Source organism: Danio aesculapii, chromosome 13, assembly GCF_903798145.1.
Source record: "Danio aesculapii chromosome 13, fDanAes4.1, whole genome shotgun sequence".
Taxonomy (NCBI): Eukaryota; Metazoa; Chordata; class Actinopteri; order Cypriniformes; family Danionidae; genus Danio; species Danio aesculapii.
Window position 1 is genome coordinate 21590594 of NC_079447.1, and position 27415 is coordinate 21618008.

The window sequence follows — 27415 nt, forward strand, 5'->3', positions numbered from 1 at the left end:
GGTTGTTGGTGCCAGACGGGCTGGTCTGAGTATTTCAGTAACTGCTGATCGGCTGGGATTTTCATGCACAACCATTTCTAGGGTTTACAGAGAATGGTCTGAAAAAGAGAAAATACAATATGCAGTGAGCGGCAGTTCTGTGAGCACAAATGCCTTGTTGATGCCAGAGGTCAGATGAGAATGGTCAGACTGGTTTGAGCTGGTAGAAAGGCAACAGTATCTCAAATAACCACTCATTACACCGAGGTATACAGAAGAGCATCTCTGAATGCGAAACACAGCGGATAGGCTACAGCAGCAGAAGACCACACTGGGTGCCACTCTTGTCATTTAAGAACAGGAAACTGAGGATACAATTCGCACAGGCTCACCAAAATTGCATAATAGAGATTGGAAAAGCATTGCCTGGTCTGAAGAGTCTCGGTTACTGCTGTTACATTCGGATGGTAGGGTCAGAATTTGGCATCAACAACATGAATGGGATGTGGTGGAACGGGAGATTCACATCATGGATGTGCAACCGACAAATCTGCAGCAGCTGCATGATGCTATCATGTCAAAACATATAAGGAATATTTGTAGCATCTTGTTGAATCTATGCCATGAAGGATTATGGCAGTTCTGAAGGCAAAAGTGGGTCCAACCCGGAACTAGTAAGGTGTACCTAATAAAGTGGCCAGTGAGTGTACAATATAATCAAATTTATAATTGCAATGGAATGCATTTAATATCAAAATTAAGTTTGAGAATTAAGTAAAATTGGGCTGTAAGTATTGTTATTTATGGCCTGCAAATTCATTTAGTGAGAACACAATACATTTTCATTTATTTAGTTTATTCATATACAGCTGATTTTCTAGCTTTATTGCTTAAGATTTAGTCGCCTGATCATTAAAACAACATTACAATATTATATTGATTTGATGAGAAAAATAATAGTTATTATTGTGTTCATCCAGTCCGCTGCGTAAAATATATACCAGAGTAGTTGGTGGTTCATTCAGAAGTGGCAATCCAGGGCCAGATGGAGTCTACGGATATTTTTTTGCTATTTCTGCGCAGAATTGTGTTAAAAGTCTGCAGATTATGTGGAATGATTTTGGGAGTATCATAACTAAAACCTAAATATATGAAATAAAACGTAATACCTTTTTAACGTTTATTTAATGTAAAAGTTTAATGCAAATCCAAATAGATCCACTTTATTTGGTAAACAAAGCAAGTGTCTCATACAATATATCTACTAAAAGACAGAAAAATTACTTTATAAACTACATTTTATATAAATCGTATGAATATTTACATATTAGTCAATAATATAAGTGAAATTAACAAAAAAAAAGTGAATAAATATAAATTTACACACATTTACACAAGTAAATAAACAGAATCAATGATGGGCTAAAAATCTGCGGAAATCTGCGGGCGCAGATTCCGTGGGGGCCTAGCAATCCCTGATAAATTCGGGAGTAAGCCAAAAGAAAATGAATGAATCAATGAATGTATATGTAGTGTAAAAAGAAAGAAAAAAGGGAAACACTCCACTGGTCCTATGTTTACATACAGTGTGTGCACAAAAAATAAATGGTTAAATCTCTGTTGAAATCAATCAGCTAATAAAATTCTGTAGCACAGTTTTAACTTCTTTTAAAGAGGACAACTGTTTTACCTCACATGTAGATTTACTATATTCTTTGATGCATCTCTCCTTGTATAAGCACTTTGGATGCTCATAAATATGTAGATGTCACTAGCGAGTGCGTGTCTGCATGGGGTTTGAAGGGCCCATTAAACTTTTAGTTTTATCCTGAGGGAAGAGCTCTCTTCACAGTGCTTAAACATGGACAGCAGCTCCTGCAACTCAATATTTATTCCCTCTGCTTGACTAGAGCGAATAAAGAAAGATGCAGAACTGAACTCTTTTGACCTCAATAACCAGAACAGAAACTGAAACATGTTGTCAGATCAAGATGGCTATTAGAGGACGAACACACACCAGAACAAGTGTATGTGTCAAAAGATCATTCAAAATGGGGTTTCTAGTGAAATAAGAGCAGGGTTAAACACTGACCTAAACTCTTCATGAACTGACTTGAAGCCAGAAGATGGCGCAATTGTCAACGGACATTTTAGCTCAAAGTTTTCCAACACAGTGCAGGTAAAATTACAAAAGAAAGGAATGCTTATAAATTGAATGTCAGGTGGAAAAAAAACAAATAAATAAGGCACACACGCACAAATAAATCCAAGCATATATAAAAACAAGCAATATAAAGAATGTGTAAGTGTAAAATTGTCAAAAAAAAAAAAACTAACTAAAATGTTTAGTAATGTTTATTTATTTAAACTAAATAATATTAAACAAACAAAACAAGAACAAAATGAAAATGCTTATTTTATTTAATCCATGTCCCTTTATCCATTTACTATAAATAGTAAAAAGACAGAGAAAATGAGTTTAAAAGTGCTGGTACAGCCGACCACAATGCATGGTTTCCATTTATTTCAAAGATGCAGTTTCTCTGTGAAGCCCCCAGTCACCTGGAAAACTATTTCAACACAGGGCTGCTTTTCACACAAGAAAATAAATGGCGGACTCTGGCACAAGAGTGAATGTCTGCTTTTAACTAGAAACAGGGTGTGTTTTTTGGAACCTGGAGTCAGTTAGAGGAAAACTGAGCAAGAAAAAAGCCTTTGTCTCTGTGTGTGTCTGTGCACGCTCGTTCTTGTGAGGATGCGTTTCTAAAAATGTCCTTAAAATATAGAGATATTAAGAAATATTGTCAAAATGGTCTAAATAAATGTACCATAAAATTGACTAAATATTTAGTTGAATTTTAAACTTGCAGAAATCAGAGTGCAGTATTTTTTTAGAAACAGTAAGTGTTTTTTATATCACAATAAAATATGCACATAAAAATACAAATAGATTTTTGTTTTAATACGATAACAGCAATAATCATTACATTGTGTCATTTGTGATCTTGTGTGTCTGAAGTACACACTTAAAATACTGAGTTAAACCTGTTTAGGTCATTTTGTTGGTTGGTTTTAGTTTTTGGGTTGTTCTGTTAATAGTTCAGCATGTGTTTCACTATACTAATAATATCTGAAATTGTCCTCAAAACAGTTAAAATAATAAAAAGTAGACATACAGCAAGTAAATATAGTAAAACTTGCTAAACAGACTTTGAATTAATATTGGTTTGTTAGTTATTTTTTATATTATTCAATAAAAGCACATATAACTAATAATTTTTAAAAATCCAGTGGGTCATTTACAAATAACATTGAATTAAATGCAAAAATCACACATGCCACCCACAGTGAGATTCTAACGGGTGCGTTAAGCAAAAGAGTCTATGGGTCTTTACTGTATAGGTTTGTGCGCGTGACAGGACAGGGGGTGATGGCGGGACCTGAACCGCAGCCAGAGAGCCAAAAAACTCACTCACTCCACCTCTTCTATAGGGAAGACCGGAGAAAAGCGCTCCTGAAAAGGGAAATGTCTAACAGATGATTGGCCTCGTGCCCGCCCGCTCCACTTCTACTGCGCGCTCCCGGCGCAAGTTAAACGCAGCTCCTCTGCTCTGACCAAAACCAGACGCGCACACAAACACACACGCAAACCGCCGAGAAGGTACTGCTGCTGGGACGAGACTGATCCGGAGCAAAAAATCTGCTGCTGTTTTCTGTTTGTTTCGAGGAATGGGGCGACGTTGCTCGTGTCCACTGACGTTAACGAGTCCCGTTGAAAAGAAACGCAGCGACGTCGCACCGTCTGCCGGTGAGGTCACTGAGGCACAAAGCGACGCGACCTGTGCGGACACGCAGCCGAGATTCCGTCACATCACAGCGGCTTTGTTCACACCGTGACTGACTGACTGACTGCTCGTCTTTGGATGATACTTTCCCTGTCGAAACCCTATCGATTTCTCCAAGTCGGCGAGGCTCGCGCTGATGGATCGTGGATAAGTAGTTATTGATGAAGCCAGCGGGACCACAGGAGCGGAACGAGAGGGAAAACAGAGAGCGACACGACTGATTGCGCTTCACATATAAACAACACATCTCTGATTTAGTCAACTCCTGAGGTAAAGGTAAGCAAGAAAAATAAAACATTATTCAGTCGAATATCAAAATGAGTTACACACCAGTAGCCTCCTGAGGCAGACAGACATGGCACAGTGCCAACACAGAGCAACTATACTCGTATGATCTTTTAAGGGTTCAGCCACAAGGGTACACACAGATTACTGCATTTTATGTGAAGTTTCACTGATGAAATTGACATATGCACTATAAAGAACGCACAAGGTGAAGTCAGTGGATTACATCCTGCAGTCACTATGTGTGATTATTTAGTTTAATGGTCATGCTTTTGATTTAAAGGCATGTTTTTATTATTTACAATAAAAATAATCATTAAAATGCTATATATTAAAATTTGTCATAATATTGAAAAACATTGTGGTACCTTTGTAACATTTTAATTACAATTCATTTACTAGTTAACTTGTATTAAATGATCCTGCAGTCAGACATAAATGTTTTTAAATTAGCAAATAATATGTTATTGTTTATATATATATTCATATTTTATATTCATTATTTATAAAATATTTATTTAATCTGGTCTCTTTATAATATTGTAATAAAATTTTGTTTTTTAGTTTGTATTTAACTGAATCGTTTAAATATTTTTACTTACTAAATTCAATACATTTGTAAAAATTAAAAATCCATATTCAACTTTTAGATTGGTTTAAATTAATTTCTCATTTCCTCCATTTTTATAACAGTTTGTAAAACTGAGCCCAAATACTCTTTAAATCTCTAAAGAAACTAATGTCAGTAAGGTCACACAAATACACAGTTCCTTTCACTCATCAAAACACTCAAGCTCTCTCTCTCTCTCTCTCTCTCTCTCTCTCTCTCTCTCTCTCTCTCTCTCTGTGAGTGTGTGTGTGAGAGCGTGCTGTAAGGGCAGGGAGCTGTTACAGCTTGATTCCCTTACAAGGAGATGAATTGTACAAGATGAAAGCACAATAAGTTAATAGTTAGACACAGAGTGTGAATATTTGTCCTCATGAATGCGCAATTACTGCTGCACAGGAGAATTGAGCAGTGGTGTCTGCGTAGTGTAAGTCTGGAGTCAATCTGTATGTGTGAGGCTATTGTTGTTGTGTAAGAGAGCGGCGCTATTGTACGTGGTATGTGTGTGTGAGTGGGATTATTTCTTGCTTCATTATCAAGTGATGGGTTCACTACGCTGGCTGTGGCATCTGTTCCTGGTGCCGGGGGGCAGGAGTATGTGTATGTGTGTGTGTGTGTGTTTGTGGGTATTCCCCCTGAGATCACTGTGCCAGTTTAAGAGTGTCTGGCATACCGCCACACATTGATCCCTCCATCTACAGCAGGCACAAAGGAAAACCCACGCAATCGTTTACCGCCTGTGGTTCTCATCAGTCCGTTCCAGTCATTTGTGTCTGGGCACGGTGAGGATTTACTTCAAGAGACTTGTGAGGAGTCTGCGGGCTGCTCGTAATCATCTAAAACTTCAACCAGGGCCATTTCAGAAAGCTGTGGTTTGGGAGGGACACACACAGCACATCCTGTACTGATCATCTTCCTGTCAAACCTTCAATCACGCTCTGGAGTGACTCACCTCATTCAGACACCCACAACATAAACTGCAGATGCACATTAGATACTGTATGTGGTGAGAACTGTACTGTCAGCAAATTATAGTGTGAGCTGCACAATCTGATCGAAAGTACTTTTATAAAAACAGGTTCTTGTGTGGTTGTTGAGTAACGCTCCTCATTGTCCAGATAAACACAATTAATACTTTAAATTAGTATTAAGCAAGGATAAAATAATAAAATAAAATGGTAGCATAGTAATGATAATGATGTATTATAGTAATATATTATAATTAGGCCGGCACGGTAGCTCATTTATTAGCACTGTCGCTTCACAGCAAGAAGGTTGCTGGTTCGAGTCCCGAATGGTTCGGTTGGCATTTCTGTGTGGAGTTCTCCGTGTGTTTGCGAGGGTTTCCTCCGGGTGCTCCAGTTTCCCCCACAGTCCAAAGGTATGCAGTATAGGTGAATTGAATAAACTAAATTGTCTGTAGTGTATGAGTGTTTCCCAGTACTGGGTTGCAGCTGGAAGGGTATCCGCTGTGTAAAACATATGCTGGATAAGTTGGCGGTTCATTGTGCTGTGGCAACTCCTGATGAATAAAGGAACTAAGCCAAATGAAATTGAATGAAAGAATTTTATAATTATAATAATCATTTCTAATGCTACAGAAAATTAGGTTTCAGACAAATGCTGTTTTTTTATTTTATGTTATTCCAATATTTAAATTGTTTCTATATTTATGATTTACCTTGGCAAGCAACTGTTAAAATTCACACTTTAAAGTCAGCGTGAAATCTAAGTTTATAATGCACATTGTTGGTCTTGAGGTAAACAGTTAACCCCTGCAAGTTAATCCTTTGAAAAAAAAAGTTTGTTTTTGGTCATTTCTTCAAAATCTGACAATTTGTTTTTACTCTCTGATGATGTCTCGGGCGAAATTTTTTTTAGCCACAGCTTTCAACTATTTTATGTTCAGTTGTATGAAAATGCACGATTTTTAAAAGCAGGCGCAACCCCACCCCTAAACCCAACCGTCATTGGGGGATAAGCAAATCATACTAAACTGTACAAATAAGACCGTACGATTTCATACAAATTAGAACGAAATCAAACAGTTACGAATTGCCGTGAGATTTTGTTGGTTAGTTTGATGTGAGTGAAAGAAAGAACCCAAAAATAAAACCCCAACCCCACTCAATGACAACGGGGTTTGATTCCAGTGAATAACGGATCCAGAAAGCAGGTAAGACAAAAACAAAAGCTAAAAAATAAAATAAACAAGTAAATAACAGGATAAGAATGTGGTAAAATCTGAAAACGTGTTAAAAATCAGGGGGCTTTTCTTTTTATGGATTGCTTTTTAAAACACTGTCGGTTGGGTTTAGGGAAGTGGGTGGGTGGGTCAATCTGTGCTTTTTTAAAACACAATTGGTTGGGTTTAGGGAAGGAGGAGGGTGGGGGTATCGGTGGGTTGGTCAGTCAGTCAGTCAGTCAGTCAGTCAGTCAGTCAGTCAGTCAGTCAACAGTGGCCTCTGGTGGATTTACGTGAGAACAGCAGGAGCGAATGGCACTCGGAAGAGAAATCTGAGATCTGAAAAAGTGTGCACAGCGTCCTCTGGTGGATTCGTAAAAACAAAAACTGCAAAAAAAGCTCTTGGGACGTATTTGGTGATCTCCAAAAATGTATATAGGGTACGTAATCAGAATGAGCCTGGGTTGTCCACATTACATTGACTTTAAAAATGCAAGTAATGTGATGTTCTTTATTATTTTTTTGATTTATAAAAAAAATGGATGAGGGTTTTTTTACTTTTTCAGGCAAAAAAAAGTGCATTGGACAACAGATAGGCTGTTTTCAGTGACTGATATTAATAAATATGCTAAATTAAAATGCATAATCTGTTAAAAGATAATCTTCATTGAACTAACACACATGTATGCCAAACAGGTGGAGCACAGAACTATAATAATCATTACTAAAACATATTTTGCCAAAACATTCGTTGTTATACAATAAGTGTGCCATATGTAGAATTTTTTACATGAAAGTATATTTATTTAATAGTAGTCAGTAAATGTAAAGTGGTTATATTATAATGTAACTAAAATAGTTTGGTCAATTTAACTTTAAAAGGCATTATTTCTTGGAATGTAATGATACAATTTTACATTCACTAATGTGGAAATATAAAAACAACAGTGAAAAATATATCGCAATTCAGTCAAAAAGTACAGAGATGTAGTTTTTTTGGGGGGCCAAATTACCCTATTCTAAACACATAAATCACAATCACCACATAAAAATAAATCAGAGCTCACAGTGATGTTAATATCTCACTCATTTGAACTATAACACGAATGATGTGATTAGCCTTCTCCTTAGAGTATACACAGAGCACGTGCTGCCCTCCCTCTGTCTCAAACGCACACAGACACACACAGCCTCAGGGTCTGACTCTTAGCAGCAGGGATGCATGGGTAGCCAGAACATTCCTTCAGTACTGATGTGGCGTTGTGTCAACACGATCATATTACAGCGCTAACCTCACACGCTCATATGCTCACACACACACACACACCAATGCCAGGATGCAGGGCTGTTGGCTGAAGTCCACATAATTTTTCTCTTATTTTATCTGTCCACTTGCAGTGCAGACATGGTGTAACTCTTTTTTCTCCCTCCCTCTGAGTTGGATGTAACCTAGACAAGCTGAGTAGCTTTTGGCAAGCGTGAAGGGTGTTCCTACTTCTTTCTTTTTTTTCTCCCTCTTTCATTTTTCCTCCAGCTCTTTTTTTTCCTTTGCATGTGTGTGCGAGACATGTTTGGATGGATGTTTTACCTCCTCAACTGGGTGTTGCCCACATTTCTGTCTGTGCATGTGAGAATGAAAGAGACTATCTAATGACCTAGATTACAGTCTGCAGGATATGTTCAGATCCCCAACGCAACATTTTGATTCTTAAATAAACCTCCTCTGTCTTGCTGATAGATTCAGGTCATGGAAAGCTTTAACCCAAACTGTTGAATGGAAGTCCTGTACTCTTAAGGAAACACACATATGGTATAAATGCTTCCAGCGCCCAGACAGAAAACAGTTTCAGAGAAGACGGATAATAGTTCTTGAAGAGGTTTAAGTGTGTGTTTGTATATACTGTGTGTGTTTCAGCCTCACAGTTGGCAAAGTCTCTGCTCCCGTCTTTTCACCTTATGGTATGCTGGGGAGTCACTTCAGCAGGGTGTGTTTCACACATGTTACTGAGTGACTCTTTGTCAGTGTGGATTCAGCATGTGTGCTTGAATTATCAAAGTAATTTAAGTTGCTCCAATGACTATATGATGTTCACTCAGACTTATTTTTCTATTAAACTGTCTTATATGAAAAACGTGCAATTTTCATTCTAAAAGTACTGTGCTCAAGTTGTAAAAACATTTGTCGCATGTCTTTGTGTATTATTCCCCATTCCAATACCTGTGTTTGCATTTTTGCTTTGTAAACTGTTGTGTGTGTGAATGGCCCCTAAAAGTACTATAATTTGGTTTATACAACTTAAAGGTGCAGTATGTAAATTTAACACCCAGTGGTTGAACTAGGTATTGCAAGCCTGGTTTAAAACACACGCAAGCGCAGGTTGCCAGTTTGATGTCATCGACAGGAGAGAGCCTGACTATCGAGCCTAAAGGCTGATTTAAGTGATGATAGAAAGGATATTTTCCATATTAAAAGAATTTTTTGTTCTAACCAACACCTGAAATTTAGATTTTAGAAACGGCTTCTCTTTCTTGCAGCTGAACAACAGAAAGCCAACAATGATCACCTCAGCTACACCTCACGTGCTTTATTCAGTGTTAAATGCAAATAATATTAGAGTTTAAACACCATTTTACATGACATTTATTGCCGTACTACTAAAAGCAGCAGCAGGTAGTGCACCTCAGATATTGAAAATAAAATAAACCATTTGAAATTGAACTTTAGAACTGTGACTCAACACAAGCCAACTCATATAGGTGATTCAGCATCAACATTTAACAATGTTAAAAAAGGTTTAATATGTATTAATTAAATTATAAACCGTACCATTTCTTTGGAGTGCAGTGAGTGCTTATTCTGTGCTTCTGAATGGCTGTATTTAAATTTCTGTCATGTTTCGTCTCTGTGCAAACAGCCAAATTGCATATAACTGCATATCTCATCATGTAGCGTGTTGTTAGGACACAGAATTACTATGTAACCAGCTCACCTAATGTTTACGGTTGTAATATTTAGATAATTGGCTAATTAATAACCTCATGTGAAACTGAATCTGCTTCTCATTTCGTAGTCTGTTACTGTCCACCGGATGTCGTATTTCAGTCACGCATACTTTGAGAGCCTTTCTGAGAGAATGAATGAAATAGGCATTTTTCACAATATCCTTACAAAAAGACTAGTAAAAATACCATTTACATTGTTTTGGTCAAAAATAGGTTCCTGCACATCTGTAAAACATATGCTGGAATAGTTGGTAGTTCTTTCTGCTGTGGCGACCTCTGAAATAAAGACTAAGCCAAAGGAATGAATGAGTTAATACAATCTAACAGACACCTCCTGCTCAACATTTCTGTTTGTTGTCAAAACTGACCGTTGGAGGGACGTGGTTAAGCATGGTAATGACATGCACAAATGAATTGTTCACCACAAACTTGCAATGTGAGCTAACAAAATCATATGGTTAATTTTGATTTCATTTGTACTTTACAGACAGCAAATGATGATGAGTGAAGACACAAAGTTTGTCATGTTTCTAGTCCACGATAATTAATAAATTTTGAATTTACTGACGTCAAGCTTATGAAGATTTTAGTGAACAGCAATTTGGAATTAGAAAACAAGTTATATAGTGCATTAGTTATAACCAGGTATGAAACAATTTTATTGTCTAATATTAATTTTTGTTAAAACTAGTTCTTTAATGTTAAATACACATTGTGAGTATTTTTTATTCTTAATATAGTTTTCACTAGAAAGTCATCAGTTCCCATGAGTGAGTCTCTGCACAACACCTCCATATTTTGTCATAACTGCCATCTCTGAACTGGTGTGTTTATATCAGTTACTCATGTTTCTCATAAATCATAGGTCTGTTTCTGGGTCAGGCCGTGTGGGCAGAGCGTATAGCGTTAATGATGACTCTGAAGCTCTGTGATTGTGCCAGCAAGCCTCTGCCTCAAAGGCCAAGAACAAGCTTGTGGTCGGCTTTCACTGGACATATTGAATGATCTGTCAGCCTGCGTTCCAGAAAGCAGAGCAGGATATGAGCTGATGCAGAAAACCCTTCTCATAACCTGACTAATTGTGCAGTGTTTTGTTTTCCTTCTGTCTGCTCTGTCTCTCTTCTGGCTTAATTTCTACTGACTGAGGCAAATTGTTCAAATTATTTAAAAGGATTAAATTTTCTGGTAGACTAACCATCAAGTTAAGTCCCCAAAGTATATTTTTTACCATCATTTGAAGTTTCAACTGTACATAAGTGTATACTATATACATTCACCGGCCACTTTATTAGGTACACCTGTCCAACTGCTTGTAAACACAAATTACTAATCAGCCAATCACATGGCAACAACCCAATGCCTTTAGGCTTGTAGACATGGTCAAGACGACCTGCTGCAGTTCCAACTGAGCATCAAAATGGGGAAGAAAGGTGATGTAAGTGGCTTTGAACATGGCATGGTTGTTGGTGCCTGACGGGCTGGTCTGAGTATTTCAGAAACTGCTGATCTACTGGGATTTTCAGACACAATCATTTCTAGGGTTTACAGAAAATGTATCAGAGAAAATATCTAGTGAGTGGCAGTTCTGTGGGTGCAAATGCCTTGTTGATGCCAGAGGTCAGAGGAGAATGGCCAGACTGGTTCGAGCTGATAGAGAGGCAACAGTACCTCAAATATCTACTCGTTATAACCGAGGTATACAGAAGAGTATCTTTGAATGCACAACACGTTGAACCTTGAGGCGGATGTGCTACAGCAGCAGAACACCACACCGGGTGCTATCATGTTAACATGTACCAAAATATCTGAGGAACATTTCCAGTACCTTGTTGAATCTATGCCACAAAGGGTTAAGGCAGTTCTGAAGGCAAAAGGGGGTCCAACCCAGTACTAGTTAGGTGTACCTAATAATGTGGCCGGTGAGTGTATACACAGTCACATGGACAACTTTTCCGTTTGAAATTGTGAACCGCATGTGCATTATAAGGATTCATATGGGTCCAGTGTCTGCTCTTCTCCTCTCAAAAAAAAGTTATGAGCGACACAAAAATATCTTTGTTTGCATAAACTGGAGTTGCTAATATTTTTAAATCTATTCCGATGCATTCATCAATTTTTTTCCATCTCAGACACCATGTGGACAAACTGAGTGGTGCAAAATTTATTTAAAATGTGCAAACTGTATGTGGATACAAAGATCAACCACATATATCCGCATTGATCCCGTGGGCCAACCTGAACACCCGCCGGCAACCTACTCCACAATGAACGCCCAGCGTTCTTCAGCCTAGACTGCAGCTCTGCACAAGAAGTTTGGCCAGAAGAGAACTGGTTGTACCCAACTAAGCCTAGTTTCTCTCAAGGTTTTTTGTCCTTCACTTTGGTCAACTGGATAAGTTTGTTCCACTGTCGCCACTAGCTTGCTTAGTTTTGGCCTTGTGGAGCCGCGCATCGACAGATTTGCTCTTCAGTGTTTGCACTTTCAGCAGTAAAAATTAAAACACACTGAACTGAACTAAACTTCAACTCCGAACACTGGACTGAAGCAGTTTAAATTTACTAGAACTCAATGTTCAGCTGCTTTGACACAGTCTACATTGTAAAAGCGCTATACAAATAAAGATGAACTGAATTAACAGTGCGTATATACAATATGTACATATACTGTACTATTCTGATGACCAATTTTACATCACAAATACTGACTGCAGACTAGGGCTGTCCCGATCTAAAGATTTTTTCAGCTGACCAGTAGTCATTCATTAAAGCAATTAGTCGACTAATCCCCGGTTTATTAAATTAATTTAATTAAGCCTACTTACAAGAGCATGGGAAATACAGGACATGTTTTGACTTGAAGTGCTGAGAAAGAATGTCATTTGTAGCATTGTTTTATTTATTCACTCATTTTCCTTCGGCTTAGTTCCTTTTTTTTATCAGGGGTCACCACAGCAGAATGAACCGCTAACTTATCCAGCATATGTTTTACGCAGCGGATGCCCTTCTAGCCACATCCCTGCACTGGGAAACATCCATGCACACACATACACAACGGCCAATTTAGCTTACTCAATTCACCTATACCACATGCCTTTGCATTGTGGGGTAAACCGGAGCACCCAGAGAAAACCCACATGAACATGGGGAGAACATGCAAACTCCACACAGAAACACCAAATGACCCAGCTGGGGTTCAAACCAGTGACCTTCTTGCTGTTAGGCGACAGTGTTAACCACTGAGCCACCGTGCCACACAATATTATAATAAGAGTTAAAATTTGACACTAAGAACGTAACACATAAAATGGCACCAACAAATAATATGATTATGGTGTCAGAGGGAAAAATTGCATGGAGCATTGCTAAATGTTTCTAATTTATTAATAAAGGCTGACATTTACAGCAGACCCTTGCATATGTATATAAACTGAAGTATATTTTGCACTGCAGTTCATAACAAGCTATAAGTTTAGACATTTAATGTCCCCAAAATCTGATTTTAAAGGCATTAGAGAATGTCCTCAAATGCCAAAATGATTCATAAATATAGCAGTCAACATTTGAAGTCTATGGATTTGCTCTTCAGTGTTTGGACTTTCAGCAGTGAAATTTAAACCACACTGAACTGAACTAAACTGAACTTCAACTCTGAAAACTGGACTGACACATCTTCAATGTACTAGAACGTCTATGTTAACCTGCTTTGACACAATCTACATTGTAATACCACTATAGAAATAAACATGAATTGAATTGGTATAATATATTTATTACTGTTCAGAGATTGGGGTGATTAGATTTTAATTAATAGATATAAATTCAGGAATAATGCATTAAATTAATCAAAAAGGGATGATGATTGTATAATGTTGCAAAAAAATTCTTTCAAATATTTTGCTGTTCATCAAAGAATCCAGTAAAGCATTTAAAAATATTAAGCAGTGTGTTTTCAACTATTATAATCATATTTCTTAAGCATAAAATCAGCCTATTAGAATGAATTATGGGGGATCGTATGACTAAAAGACTGAAATAATGATTGCTTAAAGTTAATCTTTTAATTTTGAACGAATAAATATAAATGCAACCTTGGCAAGCAAAAAGAGTAAGACTTTGCTGTATGTAATATGTTTCCATTAAGATGAAGCTAAGGAAATGTGCGAGTGGGCTTTACCAGCTTTTATGATCCAGTAAAAAGCATCATGAGCTTTGTATGTTTTGGTTATAGCGAGTTAAGCCAAAAATGACATTACCTCAATGGAAACCTGCAATTGTGGTTTTCGCATCGGAAAAACCACAAAGGCACGACGGAAAGCTTATCCCTTACATGATTTCTCAGTTTGGATCGCTCATTCTGTCTTTCTTTTTTCTTTCGCTCTCTCTGTCTGCTTTTAGCATCAACTGTGTTTTATAATTTGTAGTTTTAGCATCTACTGAGCTTCACAGTTCTAGTGCACACTCCCTTCTGTATGCTGTGATATGTGTGCATGTGTGTGACTGATGAGGTGCAAATCCTACAGATCCAGCACCTTTTTTATGTTTTCTTCACATGAAAAGGAAAGTGGAAGAAATGGGGAGAGAGAGAGAGAGGGAGAGTGCATAAAGGCACAAAACGAGCAAAGAGACAAAGACAGACAGACATCTTATGTGTGTGCGTGAGCTCTGCCTCTGTGTCATCTCTCTGTCTTCTAAAGCGTAAATTCAAAGGCGAGTTGTGGGCGGAATGAGAAACAGGTAACGACAGTATGAGGGAGAGGAGGAGAGCGGGATCTGCTCTGATTAAACACGTCTCGCTCACATGAGCTCAGTGTGATCCAAACCCTGCGGACACAGACTAAATACAGGATGGGTTATTGTCACAGCTGAATTAAGATTACTGCAAGAAGAGCCTTATTTGTGTTTGTCTGCATTATTTTTTTTACCAATAGTATTATATTATATTATATTATATTATATTATATTATATTATATTATATTATATTATATTATATTATATTATATTATATTATATTATATTGAATTATTATTATATTATATTATATTATATTATATTATATTATATTATATTATATTATATTATATTATATTATATTATATTATATTATATTGAATTATATTGAATTATTATTATTATTATATTATATTATATTATATTTTATTTGTTCATTTAGTGCCATTAATTACTGAAAAAATAATCATACCCAACAACAGTGTTGGGGATAACGTATAGTAACAAAGTAACTAGTAAAGTAAAGTAACAAACTTAAAAATTTAATAATAATATTTGAGTTACTTCTTTGAAAATGTAACGCAAATTACTTTTCAGTTTAATTAATTCGATTAAAAAAAATTAATTGCTGAATTTAAATTAAAGTAGTCACGATGAATCATGCAGTCAATAAAAGAACAATAAAAGGGCTTGTCTCAATGGACAGTGATTTTACTTAAGACAAATAGTACAAAAGTAGCTTTAAACCTTTAATAATCTGTATACGGCATGTATACTGTAGCTCTGGGGTCAGGAAGTTCTCAGATAACATTATCCTAAATGATTGTGTTTTTTTAAAGGTAAATGTAGGTATAGGTTACACAGTCTGTTGTTAATTGCAGAGCTCCTCAATTGAGCTTATTTTTCAATGCGGAAGTGGGCTCGATTTTGCGGTTGTTTTAGAACTTCCAATTCAGTTGCCTATGGGAGAAATTACTAGGAATAATAAACAGCAGAAAACGATCAAACTACTTGCTCTACAAACACGTGTTTGCATATACAGACTAAGAAGAATAATATAATAAGAAAATATAAGTTTGCAACATCAAGAAGTATAGCAAATTGTTTTCAATGTCTAAAAATGAATGGACGCAAGTGAGACCGGAAGTCTCGAGCCAAAAAGATTCAAATGTCTCCGCCCGCTCAAACGTAAGGAATAAGTTGAACGCAAAAGTAATATAACACATTACTTAGCATAAAAAGTAAGTAACACAATTAGTTACTTTTTTGGGGGAGTAACTCAATATTGTAATGCATTACTTTCTAAAGTAACTTTCCTCAACACTACCCCTAATGAGTATATGGATTAAATAATCGGAGGATATTCACGCAAAAACTCTTGCATGTTAATCTTAAATGGTGTTGGCTTGTCACGATATGCCATTTTTGTTGTACAATATATTGCACCAAAATATATTGCGATAAACGATATTATTGTCATTTTAAAGCCATTTTATTCCACTCATTATATCATGCCAGAATTATCATCACAATGCAAGTAAACTCTTCAAAAGAACACATAATATTTTATTCTTATGAATATTTAATTATAGTCATTTAACAATTAAGAAATTAGGCAATGGAATCAAAGTTTGAAAATGCCAACCCGCATATACAAAATAAATAATAATAATAAATGTTAAAAAAAAAACTTTAAGGTAAAAAAGTAACAGAGGCTGCGATATCTGCTACCAGATCTATTTTCAGTTGTCAGACACCCACATGAAAATATACTAAAGTAATTAATAGTAAATACTATAATGTTTTTTTTTACGGTACTGACACTAACACCTCCAAGAGAGCTGTTGCACAACTAAAATGTTGCTAGAATTGGTTTTTATGTATGGGCGATATTTATTGCAAAAATTTCACATTTTAATCAATGGTAGACCTACACATAGGCCTAATATTATTATTGTTGTCTTACCATATGTTTAAGAAATAAAAATAATAATAGGCTACTCATTAACCTTTATTTTAGATCTACAGAATCGTGAGACAATCGTGACTTTTATTTTAGGAAAAAAACAAATCATTGAGCCCTACCCAAAACTTTGTTAGATCCAAACCAGTTTGAATGTCTTTCTTCTGATGAGCACAAAAGAAGACATTTTTTAAAGATGCTGGAAACCTGTAACCATTAACTTTGATTATCATACTATGGAAGTTTGTGGTTATTTTTTTATTTTTCAGAACATATTTTGTGTTTAACAGAAAAATGAAACTCATAGATGTTTTGTAACCATTTGTTCATTCATTTTCCTTTGACTTAGTCCCTTATTGGAGTCACCACAACGGAATGAACCACCATTTATTCCAGCATATGTTTTATGTAGCGGATGTCCTTCCAGCCGCAACCCAGTACTTGGAAACACCCATACACAACTCTCAAATTCACACAGCCGGGACTCGAACCAGCGACCTTCTTGCTGTGAAGTGACAGTGCTAACTACTGAGCCACCATGCCACAATTTTGTAACTAAATAAATGATCATTTTTGTGTGAACCCTTAATTATTAATTATTTTCTTTTGATTTGACTGACATCCCAAACAATTACAAACAAATGCTGTTTTGTTGTCATGTGAGAATTGTGTCTGGTTGTTCAGAACAGCCTGGTGTAACAGTGGTTCAATATGTGCCAACTGAACACACTACATATGAGTAAAAGTGTGTGTGTGAAATTGTCAGTGAAGATTAATGACCTTTGTAGAGGCAGTCATCCAGAACTTTCCCCCTTTCTCTCTCTCTTCTGTCACTGTGTGTGTGTGTGGCAGAACAGAGAACAAAATGATTAAAGAGAGATCACACAAACAGATACCTTCCCTTTCTAAGCAGTTTTTATTGAATCTTGTTCACTTTCTATCTCGTTATCGGAGTGTTTTAGTGGGTGTGTTTGTGTGGTTTTGCTCTATTAGCTGTTTTAAAGGGTTTCCGTGTGTTTTTCAAATGCCTTGTTAGTATAATCTTCAAACACAGAGGAAATAACTCTACAAAAGAACCGTGTGCAGTGTTGCTGAGAGCTTGCTTTCTTTAAAGAGGTCATAATGAGGATTCAAATTGTGCTTGATCCACTGAGATAAAGGAGTTCATTGTACTATGAAAACATACTGTAACATTCACAACTGTAAACTTGCTCCCCAGTGAGAAAAAGTCTAGATGAGTCTCGATGTTTGAAACTTATGTCTTTATTTTAAGTCTCTGATCATTTCAATTCAATCTTAATGTGAGTGGCACATTTCAGTTTGTAAACTTTTCACAAATGTATTCCAAGCTTTGAAAAGACTGCCATTGAAGGATTAGTTGGTTTAGAAGAAATACGAAAATAAAATTTGAGTTTTAAGCAAAAAATTTACTAACATTAAAGTTTACTAAGAAGTAGGCTTAAGGGTAAAAATACATAACAAAGACCTCTTTTGTTCATGTTTCATGGTGATATTACATAGAAATAGACATTTAGACTGTGCAAAATGTATATTTCCTTCCTTATCACGCAGCACATGATAAAAGGTATATTAATCAAAGTTTTTGTCCTAACATCTGCGACAAACAAAGTCTATTTTAGAAACAGTTTCTATTTCTGCAACTTCACAGCTGGAACAACAACATAAACTACAATGACAATGATAACCTCTGGTGCTAATTATGTGCTAATGAGTTGAATATAATTTTGTGTGACTTTACAGCCACACTGAGAGCATCAGCAGATAGTTTATCGCAGATCTTGAAAATGAAATCCTAACTGGCATACATATGTTTTAAACGTGAATGTTAGATCTGTGTGAAGTAATATAATAATTAATAACTATTATATAATGGATATCATTCACTTACTTTGAACTTTTAATAATGTTTATGAGGTTTAACATTTATTAGTTAGATAATAGACCTCTCAGTATTATTAGGAGTGCTGTGAACTATTCTGCATGTCTGAATGGCTATATTTCTGTTGTTTAGCATCTGCTGGAAACAAACAAATTGTTTGTTGTTGAATTGTCTAGTTAGGACACTGTAACTCTAACCCTGACAACAAGCCTCACAGGAGAGATTTTCTTAAAAGAAGAAGAAAAGATTTATTAGCTGTTTTCCTCTTGACTGAACAAATTTCCCTGCAAGATGAAAACCAACAGTGAACAAAACAGTACTGAACCAGACTTTAAGAGTATAACCCCAAAACAGACAAACAGATAAACAAACAAACAAACAAAAAAGTGATATTTTGTGTTCCATAAGAAACAAATGTATATGTAAAATTATGTAAATTTTAATAAAAATATATTATGTATGTAAATATTTATAAATATGTCAAATTGTAATGACATAAGTGTGATTGTATCATATTCTTAATTAGCATATAGGCAAAAAAACGGTATGTGACAAGAGCGGGATATCTAAATTCACAGAGCTCAAAGAGTATGCAAACTACTTTAAAAACATAAAATTCTGAAGTACCCATTTGATGAACGCTTTACTACCCTATTAGGCCACAGGAGAGGATTTGTTAATGGCACTGAAGCGGCAGAACCAATGCTGATGTATTTAAACTATTTAGATCAAATTTTAACCTGTGGTAAAAAAAAAAACTCTTCTCTTAAGATAATGATTTCATTGTGCATTTTTTTTACAGAACTAAGGTGAAACCATGGCTCTGGTCTTATCAATGAACCCCTTTTGTGAGCCTGAGACTGAATCCCCGCCACCAATCTTTCAACCGATCTGGGAATCTGAACACTGCAGTAAAAGCTGTGTCTCCAACCCTTCACCACCAGGGGGCGAAACCCAAGGGCTCGTAGAAGGTCTGAATCTAATCTCGCTCTTTTAAAAAAAGACTACATTGGGCTGGAGCTGATGATGTTCTGTTCAAAAGTAGACATTTAAAAAATCTGTTACCCAATTTTGGAACAAAAGCAAAGCAGAAATTCTCTTCATACAAGTCTTTGATTTAGAAGACACAGACTATTAATGAAGCTCTGTCTGAACCTTTTCTCCAGAGCCTCATTACAGACGAGCTCCTGATCATGTGATGGATCGTGTGGCCGTGTCACGGATTTCTTATTTCAAGAGGAAGTTTGTGGAGGATGAAGAACCTGTGCTGAGCTTCAGGAGTTACTGTCACACTGTGAGTCTGCTACCTCTACATAACTCTGCTATATAATATATAGCATTATATATAATTATTAGCCCTTTTAAGCTATATTTTTTCGATTGTCTGCAGAACAAACTATTGTTATACAATAACTATTTACCCTGACCTGCCTCTAGTTAACCTAATTACACTTTAAGCTGACTACTAGTGTTTTGAAAAATATCTAGTCAAATATTATTTACTGTCATCATAGCAAAGATAAAATAAGTTATTAGACATGATTTATTAAAACTAACTAAAATCTTCTCTCTGTTGAACAGAAACTGGTGGAAAAATAAACAAAGGGGCTAATAAATCAGGGGGGCTAACAATTCTGACTTCAACTGTACATAACACCAAGTAATAAATAGTTATATTTAATATATATATATATTATAAAACTTGTAAACACTGGGGGTATTAAAGAAGTATATTAGCTCAAAATGCAGTCACATTAATAAAATAAACATGCATTTTATATTGTCAATAGTGTTGTAACACATTTTCAAAACTTATTTTAGGTAAAACTACGCTTTTCACGCTTATGTGCATTTTTAGATGATTTGGATTTTAAATGGAAATTACTTGATTTTGCTGCAAAAAGTGTGTAGAGCAATTGTTATTACAGCACCTTAAATGTTTTGTTTTTTAAATATTTTCTGTTAAATGATGCACAAATATATTTACCATTTGTGAAGTTTACTTATTCATTCATTAATTTTCTTTTCAGCTTAGTCCCTTTATTAATCTGGCGTCGCCACAGCGGAATGATCCGCAAACTTATCCAGCGTATGTTTCACACAGCGGATGCCCTTCCAGCTGCAACCCATCATTGGGAAACACCCATACACATTCTCTCACACTCATACACTATGGACAATTTAGCCTTCCCAATTCACCTGTACCACATGTCTTTGGACTGTGGGGGAAACCGGAGCACCCGGAGGAAACCCACGCGAACGCAAGGAAGAACATGCTTCTTGCTGCGAGGCGACAGCACTACCTACTGCGCCACTGCGTTTTCAAGTTTACTTATGTTAAACCAATTAAATTTCAGCTCTTAGAAAGCTGTATGATTATAGGCAACATTAAACCCAAAAACAACATTTTATGAGTCATTTTAAATTATATTGTTTGCATTATTTAGCAAACTGTATTACTATTCAAACTTAGATTTCACATTAAAGGTCCCATGAAGGTGACGCGGTGGCACAATAGGTAGTGCTGTCGCCTCACAGCAAGAAGGACGCTTGTTTGAGCCTCGGCTGGGTCAATTAGCATTTCGGTGTGGATTTGCATGTTCTCCCCATGTTCGCGTGGGTTTCCTCCAGGTGCTTCGGTTTCCCCCACAACTCCAAAGACATGCGCTATAGGTGAATTGGGTATGCTTTAATGGCCTGTAGTGTATGTGTGTGAATGGGAATGTATGGGTTTTCCCCAGTGATGGGTTGCAGCTGGAAGGGCATCTGCTGCGTAAAACATATGCTGGATAAGTTACAATAAAGGGACTAAGCTGAAAAGAAAATGAATGAATGAATGAATGAAGGTCCCATGAAATTAAAATAAAGTTTTTTAGATGTTATTATCAGTATTGTTAGTTTTTACAATATCTATAAGCTAGTGCGCACCAAAACAGTGAAAAAACTTATGTTTAGGAGATATAAAACATGTAACATTTAAACATGTAGAGCTTGTAGTTTTACATCTCTAAATGATTCAACGGTTTTGTTCACGTCACCCCATACTTCAGTTTCTCATCAAATCATGCCCAATCAAATGCTTCCTAGTATCTGACATGCCCCGCCCCCTTCAAGACGCGTCACATTTGATGTGCTTGAGCTTAACCACACTCACTGGCAGAGCGGTGATTAAAACAAAATTCTATTGGCTGTTTTTTTTTGTAAAGGGAAGGAGGTACACTATGGGGCCGATCACACTGAACAAGCTTTTCCGTTTTAAAAACGCGAGGCGCACCACACTGCCTTTTTTGCTGACAATAAAAAAGAACGAGCTGACATAACATGCTTTTTCTGCTCAAAGTTTACTTGTTTTCAAGTGCAAGCGCACAGAGCGCAACGGCAAAAACGGGGCTGTGAAAACATGAGGTGCACAGGACACATAATCATTCAAAAAAGGCTCCTCTCAACGCAAAAAGTGCATTCAGTGTGATCGGTCCCTATGTCCCACCCTCTCTTGATGTTTTAGTTGAGATTAAACATTTAATAAAAATGCACATTTCAAAGCACTTCAGAGGACCTTTAATGTTTTTTCAATTATGTTTAAAAAATGTTAAACATTTTTGTTTTGAAAAATAACACAAAACAAACCAAACCAAACATTTCTCCCCATAATAACCTATGAAGTTAACTGACCTTCACTTATTAATGCTCATTTTGTCCTCCGAGCCAGCAGGTGTCACCAGTCCTGGAGGAGCGTGCTCACATTCTCCGTCTCTCTCTGGAGAAGCTGCGTTTTATGGATGACCCCGAGTCCTTCTTACGGCGATCCGTGCTCATCAACAACCTTCTCCGGCGTCTCAGAAACGAAATCCTCCTCCAGAGCGACTGGTGCTTTCCGTCAGGTCCGACAACCACACCATTCCCCCTCCAAACCCCAGCCACAAATACACCTCTCTCCCCTCCTGCCCTGCAGCCCTGCATGACGCCACCGGGGTCATACCGGAAACGACTACGTCTGATGAGGAAGGAAGGGCCCGAGTGTGTCCCTGCCTGCTGCTGTCTATACGCAGCCGGACGTTACCTCCAGCTCCCCCTGTCTGTGTATGAACGGGAGGTGTACTCCAACTCTCACCCTTCATCATCAACATCTTCATCATCTTCATCATCGTCATCATTAGTTCGATTTCCACAGCTGATGGAGGAGGAGGATGAGGAAGAGGAGGACAGTGATGACGAAGAGGAGGAGGAGGTGTGTCCCGTGTTGGCCATGTGCCAAGCTGAAACCAGAGAGCAGAACAGGACATGGGACAGTCTCCGGTCGCAGAGCCACAGGGATGACAAAATCCTAGAGAAAGAGAGAGAAAAGGGGAAAGAGAGGGTCAAAGGAGGCGAGGTTTCACAGCGATGGCTTTCAGACACTATAGGTACTAGACATCATGGAACACTAGCAAGGGCTCACATAAGAGGAAAATAACAACTGAGCACTTGCTGTGGAAACAATGGAAGAAACTGGTTTCCTGCAGCCTAATAGATCAGTTCCACGAAGCAGAATATCAATTGTTAATAGTTTTGAATTTTTAGGTACTTTTTGTACCAACAAGGACTGAATTTACATATGCGACCCTTGACCACAAACCCAGTCATATGTGTCCATATTTACAAAGCTTTCTATTGATGTATACCAGAGATGCCAAACTATAGCCCGGGGGCCAAAGTTGGCCCATGGTAACCTTTAATGTGGCCCTCCATCCCGTCTGAGAAGAGAGGAAAAATAATGGGAAGGATTGGAGCAAATGCCTTTAACAGAGATCGTAATTTCTAATTTAACATAACCTTTTTGGTTTGTTTCATTGCTGAGCTACGAAAAAGCAAACTGAAATTAAATGTTTAAATGACGTGTTTGTAAATTAATTAGATTTTTTTAAAATACAAAAATATTGTCATTCGACAGATAGAGGACAATGCAGAAGACATCGGTGAGCAAATCAAGGCAAAAACAGGAGCAGCTTGACTAGTGTCACCCCATTCTGATATAAATGAGATGTTATGAAATGTTTTTAACTGTAATATGTTCATTATAAAATTAAAAGATATACTCTGCATCAGGTAATATCAAGCAATGTTTTCTAGTTATTTATATATATTAAATAAATTTGGAAATGACCCATGGCAAATTTAATGGAATAGAGTTTGGTATATTTACCTTCGACCAAACACACTCAATCAAGTTTGGTTTTTGGCCCTTCAAAAGAAAGTTTGGGCACCCCTAATGAATACTTTGTTGGAATAGGACAATATTTGGTAGAGATACACCTATTTGAAAATCTAGAATCTCAGGGTTAAAAAACAATCTAAATACTAGGGCTGGGTGATTAATCAACATTCAGAAGCTATTATCAATAGAACTTCTCCAGGTCGATTTTTTTCGATTACTTTCCCTACCCTTACTTTCAGAAACATTGAAAATAATTTATTTTGTTTCCAAAAGTGCAGGTTATTTATTTTCACTTTTTATAAGAAAAAAGTGACTGCTCGTTTTAGGCAATGTGTGTTAATTTCAGTTGTTCAACGTTGATGTTCAATAAATAATCATAGATAGTAGATAGTGTGTGTTTCCTTCAATTATTTTAAAATCAAGTAATGAACCCTTCATTCAAAAATCTCTCTTTTAATGTAACATGTGAGCATATTTATGTATAAAACCTGTCAGTGAACTATGAGGGCAAAAAAATTAAATAAATCAATAAAATAATTGTTCATTAATCACAATCAAGTTAAAAAGTTCAATTAATCGAGATTTCGATTTTAGCCCAACCCTACATAAATACTGAGAAAATCACATTTAAAGATGTCCATATTAAATTCTCAGCATTGCATATTACTAATAATAATATACCTACAGTAAAAAAAATTACCAAATATCTTCATGCAACATGATCCTTATTTAACATTCTAATGAATATTGTCATAAAAAAAATCAATAAATCTATCATTTTGACCCATACAATGTGTTTTGGCTAATGCCAAAAATATACCAGCGCAACAGAAGACTGGTTTTGTGGTCCAGGGTCACATATTGCTCGTCTCAAAAATGACCACACTGTGCCTTAAATGCTCTTGTATAATCTTGCAGTGTTTGTGGATATTTATGACTGATGTAATCCACAACGATGGGCACCATGTAAAGTGACAAAGAGAGATTCAAACTCATTCAGAATTTGTTTTAAAAAATTTGTAATATTACACTGGCTCACACTTTACAATAATCTTCCATTAATGTTAGTTGTGTCCTACAGGAATCCTACATGTATTTACTAACGTGAAATAAGAATAAGCAATATTTGATATGCACAGCATTTATATAGTTCAACATTTACTGCATTAATCCATAGTTGTGCTTTTCAACATTTCATGTACGGTGAGTTAACAAAAAACTAACAACGAACAACTTTATTTTCAGTAATGTTAACGAAGATGAATGTTCATTGTTTGTTGTATGTTGATAACTAACATTAATGGAACCTTATTGTAAAGTGTTACCATAAAATATCTGAAATTGACTTTTGTTAATATCATAAGCACTTGTCTTGAAAAATGCATGCCATGACGATCATCACATTCACATGCAGTGGTTTTTACCAGTAATGCATGAGGCCCAGAATGAGGCGTTAAATAATGTTTAAAACAATCTTGTTCTCTTTAGCACCCTTAGCATTTCATGCGTTCACATATTTAAGAAAAAAAAAACTCTTAAGTGGCTCTATCACAGACGAAGATACCTCAGTGTCCATGTTAATCTGTTGTCTTGGGGGGCTTCACTAATTCAAGTGATTCTTGGTACAAATTAGAAAATGATTCACTACCAAAGCTTTTTTTTTCTTGCAGTTCTTAATTTTATATCAGCTGTTTATGCATTATTTTCTACATTTCTTTTATTATTTCTAAAAGCACATAACGAGAGACCCTCAAACAAAAGCAGAACTTATAGAGGCAACAATGCTGGTAGGAAATGAAATCAAATTTTAAACATTGTTCGGGTTTGAATGTGTGTGCGTGTTTTCGTGAAATGTGTTAAGAATAAAGGAATGATCCCGAGCTCGCAATGTTCCCTTATCTCCTTCTGATGTGATTATATCTGGCACACAGCTTATTTCTTTGGATTCTCTCTCACTCATTCTCTCCCTTATTACTCTTGCTGTCACCTTTTCACTTTCTTCCTCTCTTCTCCATTATCACTATGGAAACAATGTTTACTGGAAGAGCAGTCTGGGATCCCCTGAGGCGAAAAAAGGTTCATGGCAAACATAGACACACACACACACACACACACACACACACGCACACACACACACACACACCACGGCCACACACATGTACACATACACTCAGTGGTTATTATTATGAACACACCCTGAGACAAGATGCTCTTATGAAGTGCATTGCTTCTGTAGAAGACGTGAGGTGATGGAATTCGGCGAGTTCTCTTTTCTGTGCTGTCGTTGTTTGTCAGTGTTGTCATGGCCTTTCACTCTTCAAACCTAAAATACAAAACGTGAAATTTTAAGCCCGTGATCAGATTGTTGCAGGTTTTATATTCCAGTTATTTAACGTCGTCATGTTCCAACATTATCCACTTGGTTTGTAAATATTTGTAAACATTATCCACTGTCGATTTGTAAATACATTCCTATTTGCCTATTAAAAAGATTAATGCTGCTTCAAAGTCCCTTTAAGACAAGTCACTAGGCAGCCATCTTTGAAACGCCTCTCGGGCAGTATGGTCGGGCATTCTGTTTGAATGTGGAAACATCAAATTCTCCAAAGCTACATGCCAAGTGTATGACTGAACTTCATATTAGGAATCACACATAAAACTAAACAACAACTGTCTCATAAGTTTCGTTTCTAAATGTTCGACTTACACTAAGGCTGCGTCCGAATCCGCCTACTGGTACTGCATTTGAATTGAAACGTACTACTCGGCCGTTAGAAAAGTATGTTCTATACAGTATGAATGTGAAAAGTATGAATGGAATTCGGACGTACTACATCCGCCATTTTGTTATGGGCACGTGACCTACCTGCCAGTTGTGTCGCTTCACTCCCATTCATTAATTCTCTCGCAGGGCATCATGGGATAGCGCAGCGTGCATGGGATGCGCACTTCAGAATCTCGCCGGAAGTAGTAAGTCATCCGGGTACTTCTCGCATACTGATTTTCGAATTCTATGAATTCGGACCTATGATTCGGACATACTATTTGGCTCGCATACTGATTTTAGCATCATGTATAGTTTGGAAGTATGCGGTTTCGGACGCAGCCTAAATCTGCAGAAGCTTATGTCTGGTCCAAGCCCATCCCCTGAATTTTGACAGTCTAGCGATCGATGATTGGCTTCTATACTACAAGGCAGGCTTTATTCGCCATATAGCGATTGACGATTGGCTCCTGTACTAGAAGGCGGGCTTTATTAGCTATATTGAACGTTACACGTTTATCCATTCATGTCTTGTGTATTCTGTAGTCTTTGTTAAAGTACAGCCGTGACATGCTCATTGTAATACCTATTTGTTGGTCTACCAGTAGAAATTTCGGCAAGCCATTTTAACCTCTTTAGACCAATCGAAAATAACAAAACCACAGAAGTGTGTTTTTCTCTGATGCTGAAAGAGCATTAACATTTCTGGGAGTATGAAGCTCGTGAATATTTAATAAGGTAAGTACTAAGGCAGCTTATGATTGGCTGATTTTGTCGGCTCATGGCGAATAAACTCCATGGAATTAGACAGTATTATGTTCATTTTCATTTTTCCCCCTTTTTTACAATATATATATATATATATATATATATATATATATATATATATATATATATATATATATATATATATATATATATATATATATATATATATATATATATACATATATATATATAT

At 36.6% G+C, this 27415-nt stretch overlaps 1 protein-coding gene across 3 annotated transcripts; it reads left to right on the forward strand.

The window, feature by feature from the left end:
* Window positions 1–3457: 3457 nt before the first annotated feature.
* Window positions 3458–25574, forward strand: sertad4 (SERTA domain containing 4). 3 transcript variants are annotated; one of them, XM_056471058.1, is made up of 4 exons: window positions 3458–4094; window positions 19299–19467; window positions 19663–19790; window positions 22206–25574. In XM_056471058.1, the coding sequence occupies exons 2-4, from the start codon at window positions 19314–19316 to the stop codon at window positions 22947–22949; spliced, it is 1026 nt and encodes a 341-aa protein (XP_056327033.1). In that variant the 5' UTR covers window positions 3458–4094; window positions 19299–19313; the 3' UTR covers window positions 22950–25574. The 3 variants fall into 3 exon arrangements, with proteins under 3 accessions (XP_056327033.1, XP_056327032.1, XP_056327034.1); XM_056471057.1 differs by having other exon boundaries at window positions 3459–4100; XM_056471059.1 differs by having other exon boundaries at window positions 3459–4100; window positions 22209–25574.
* The last annotated feature ends 1841 nt before the right edge of the window (window positions 25575–27415 follow it).

Bases quoted from the DNA above. Each gene is read 5' to 3' on its own strand.
- sertad4 (XM_056471058.1), top strand. From the start codon at position 19,314: ATGGCTCTGGTCTTATCAATGAACCCCTTTTGTGAGCCTGAGACTGAA. The intron at 19,468-19,662 runs GTCTGAATCTAA...CCTTTTCTCCAG, and splicing joins AACCCAAGGGCTCGTAGAAG to AGCCTCATTACAGACGAGCT. The intron at 19,791-22,205 runs GTGAGTCTGCTA...CCTCCGAGCCAG, and splicing joins TCAGGAGTTACTGTCACACT to CAGGTGTCACCAGTCCTGGA.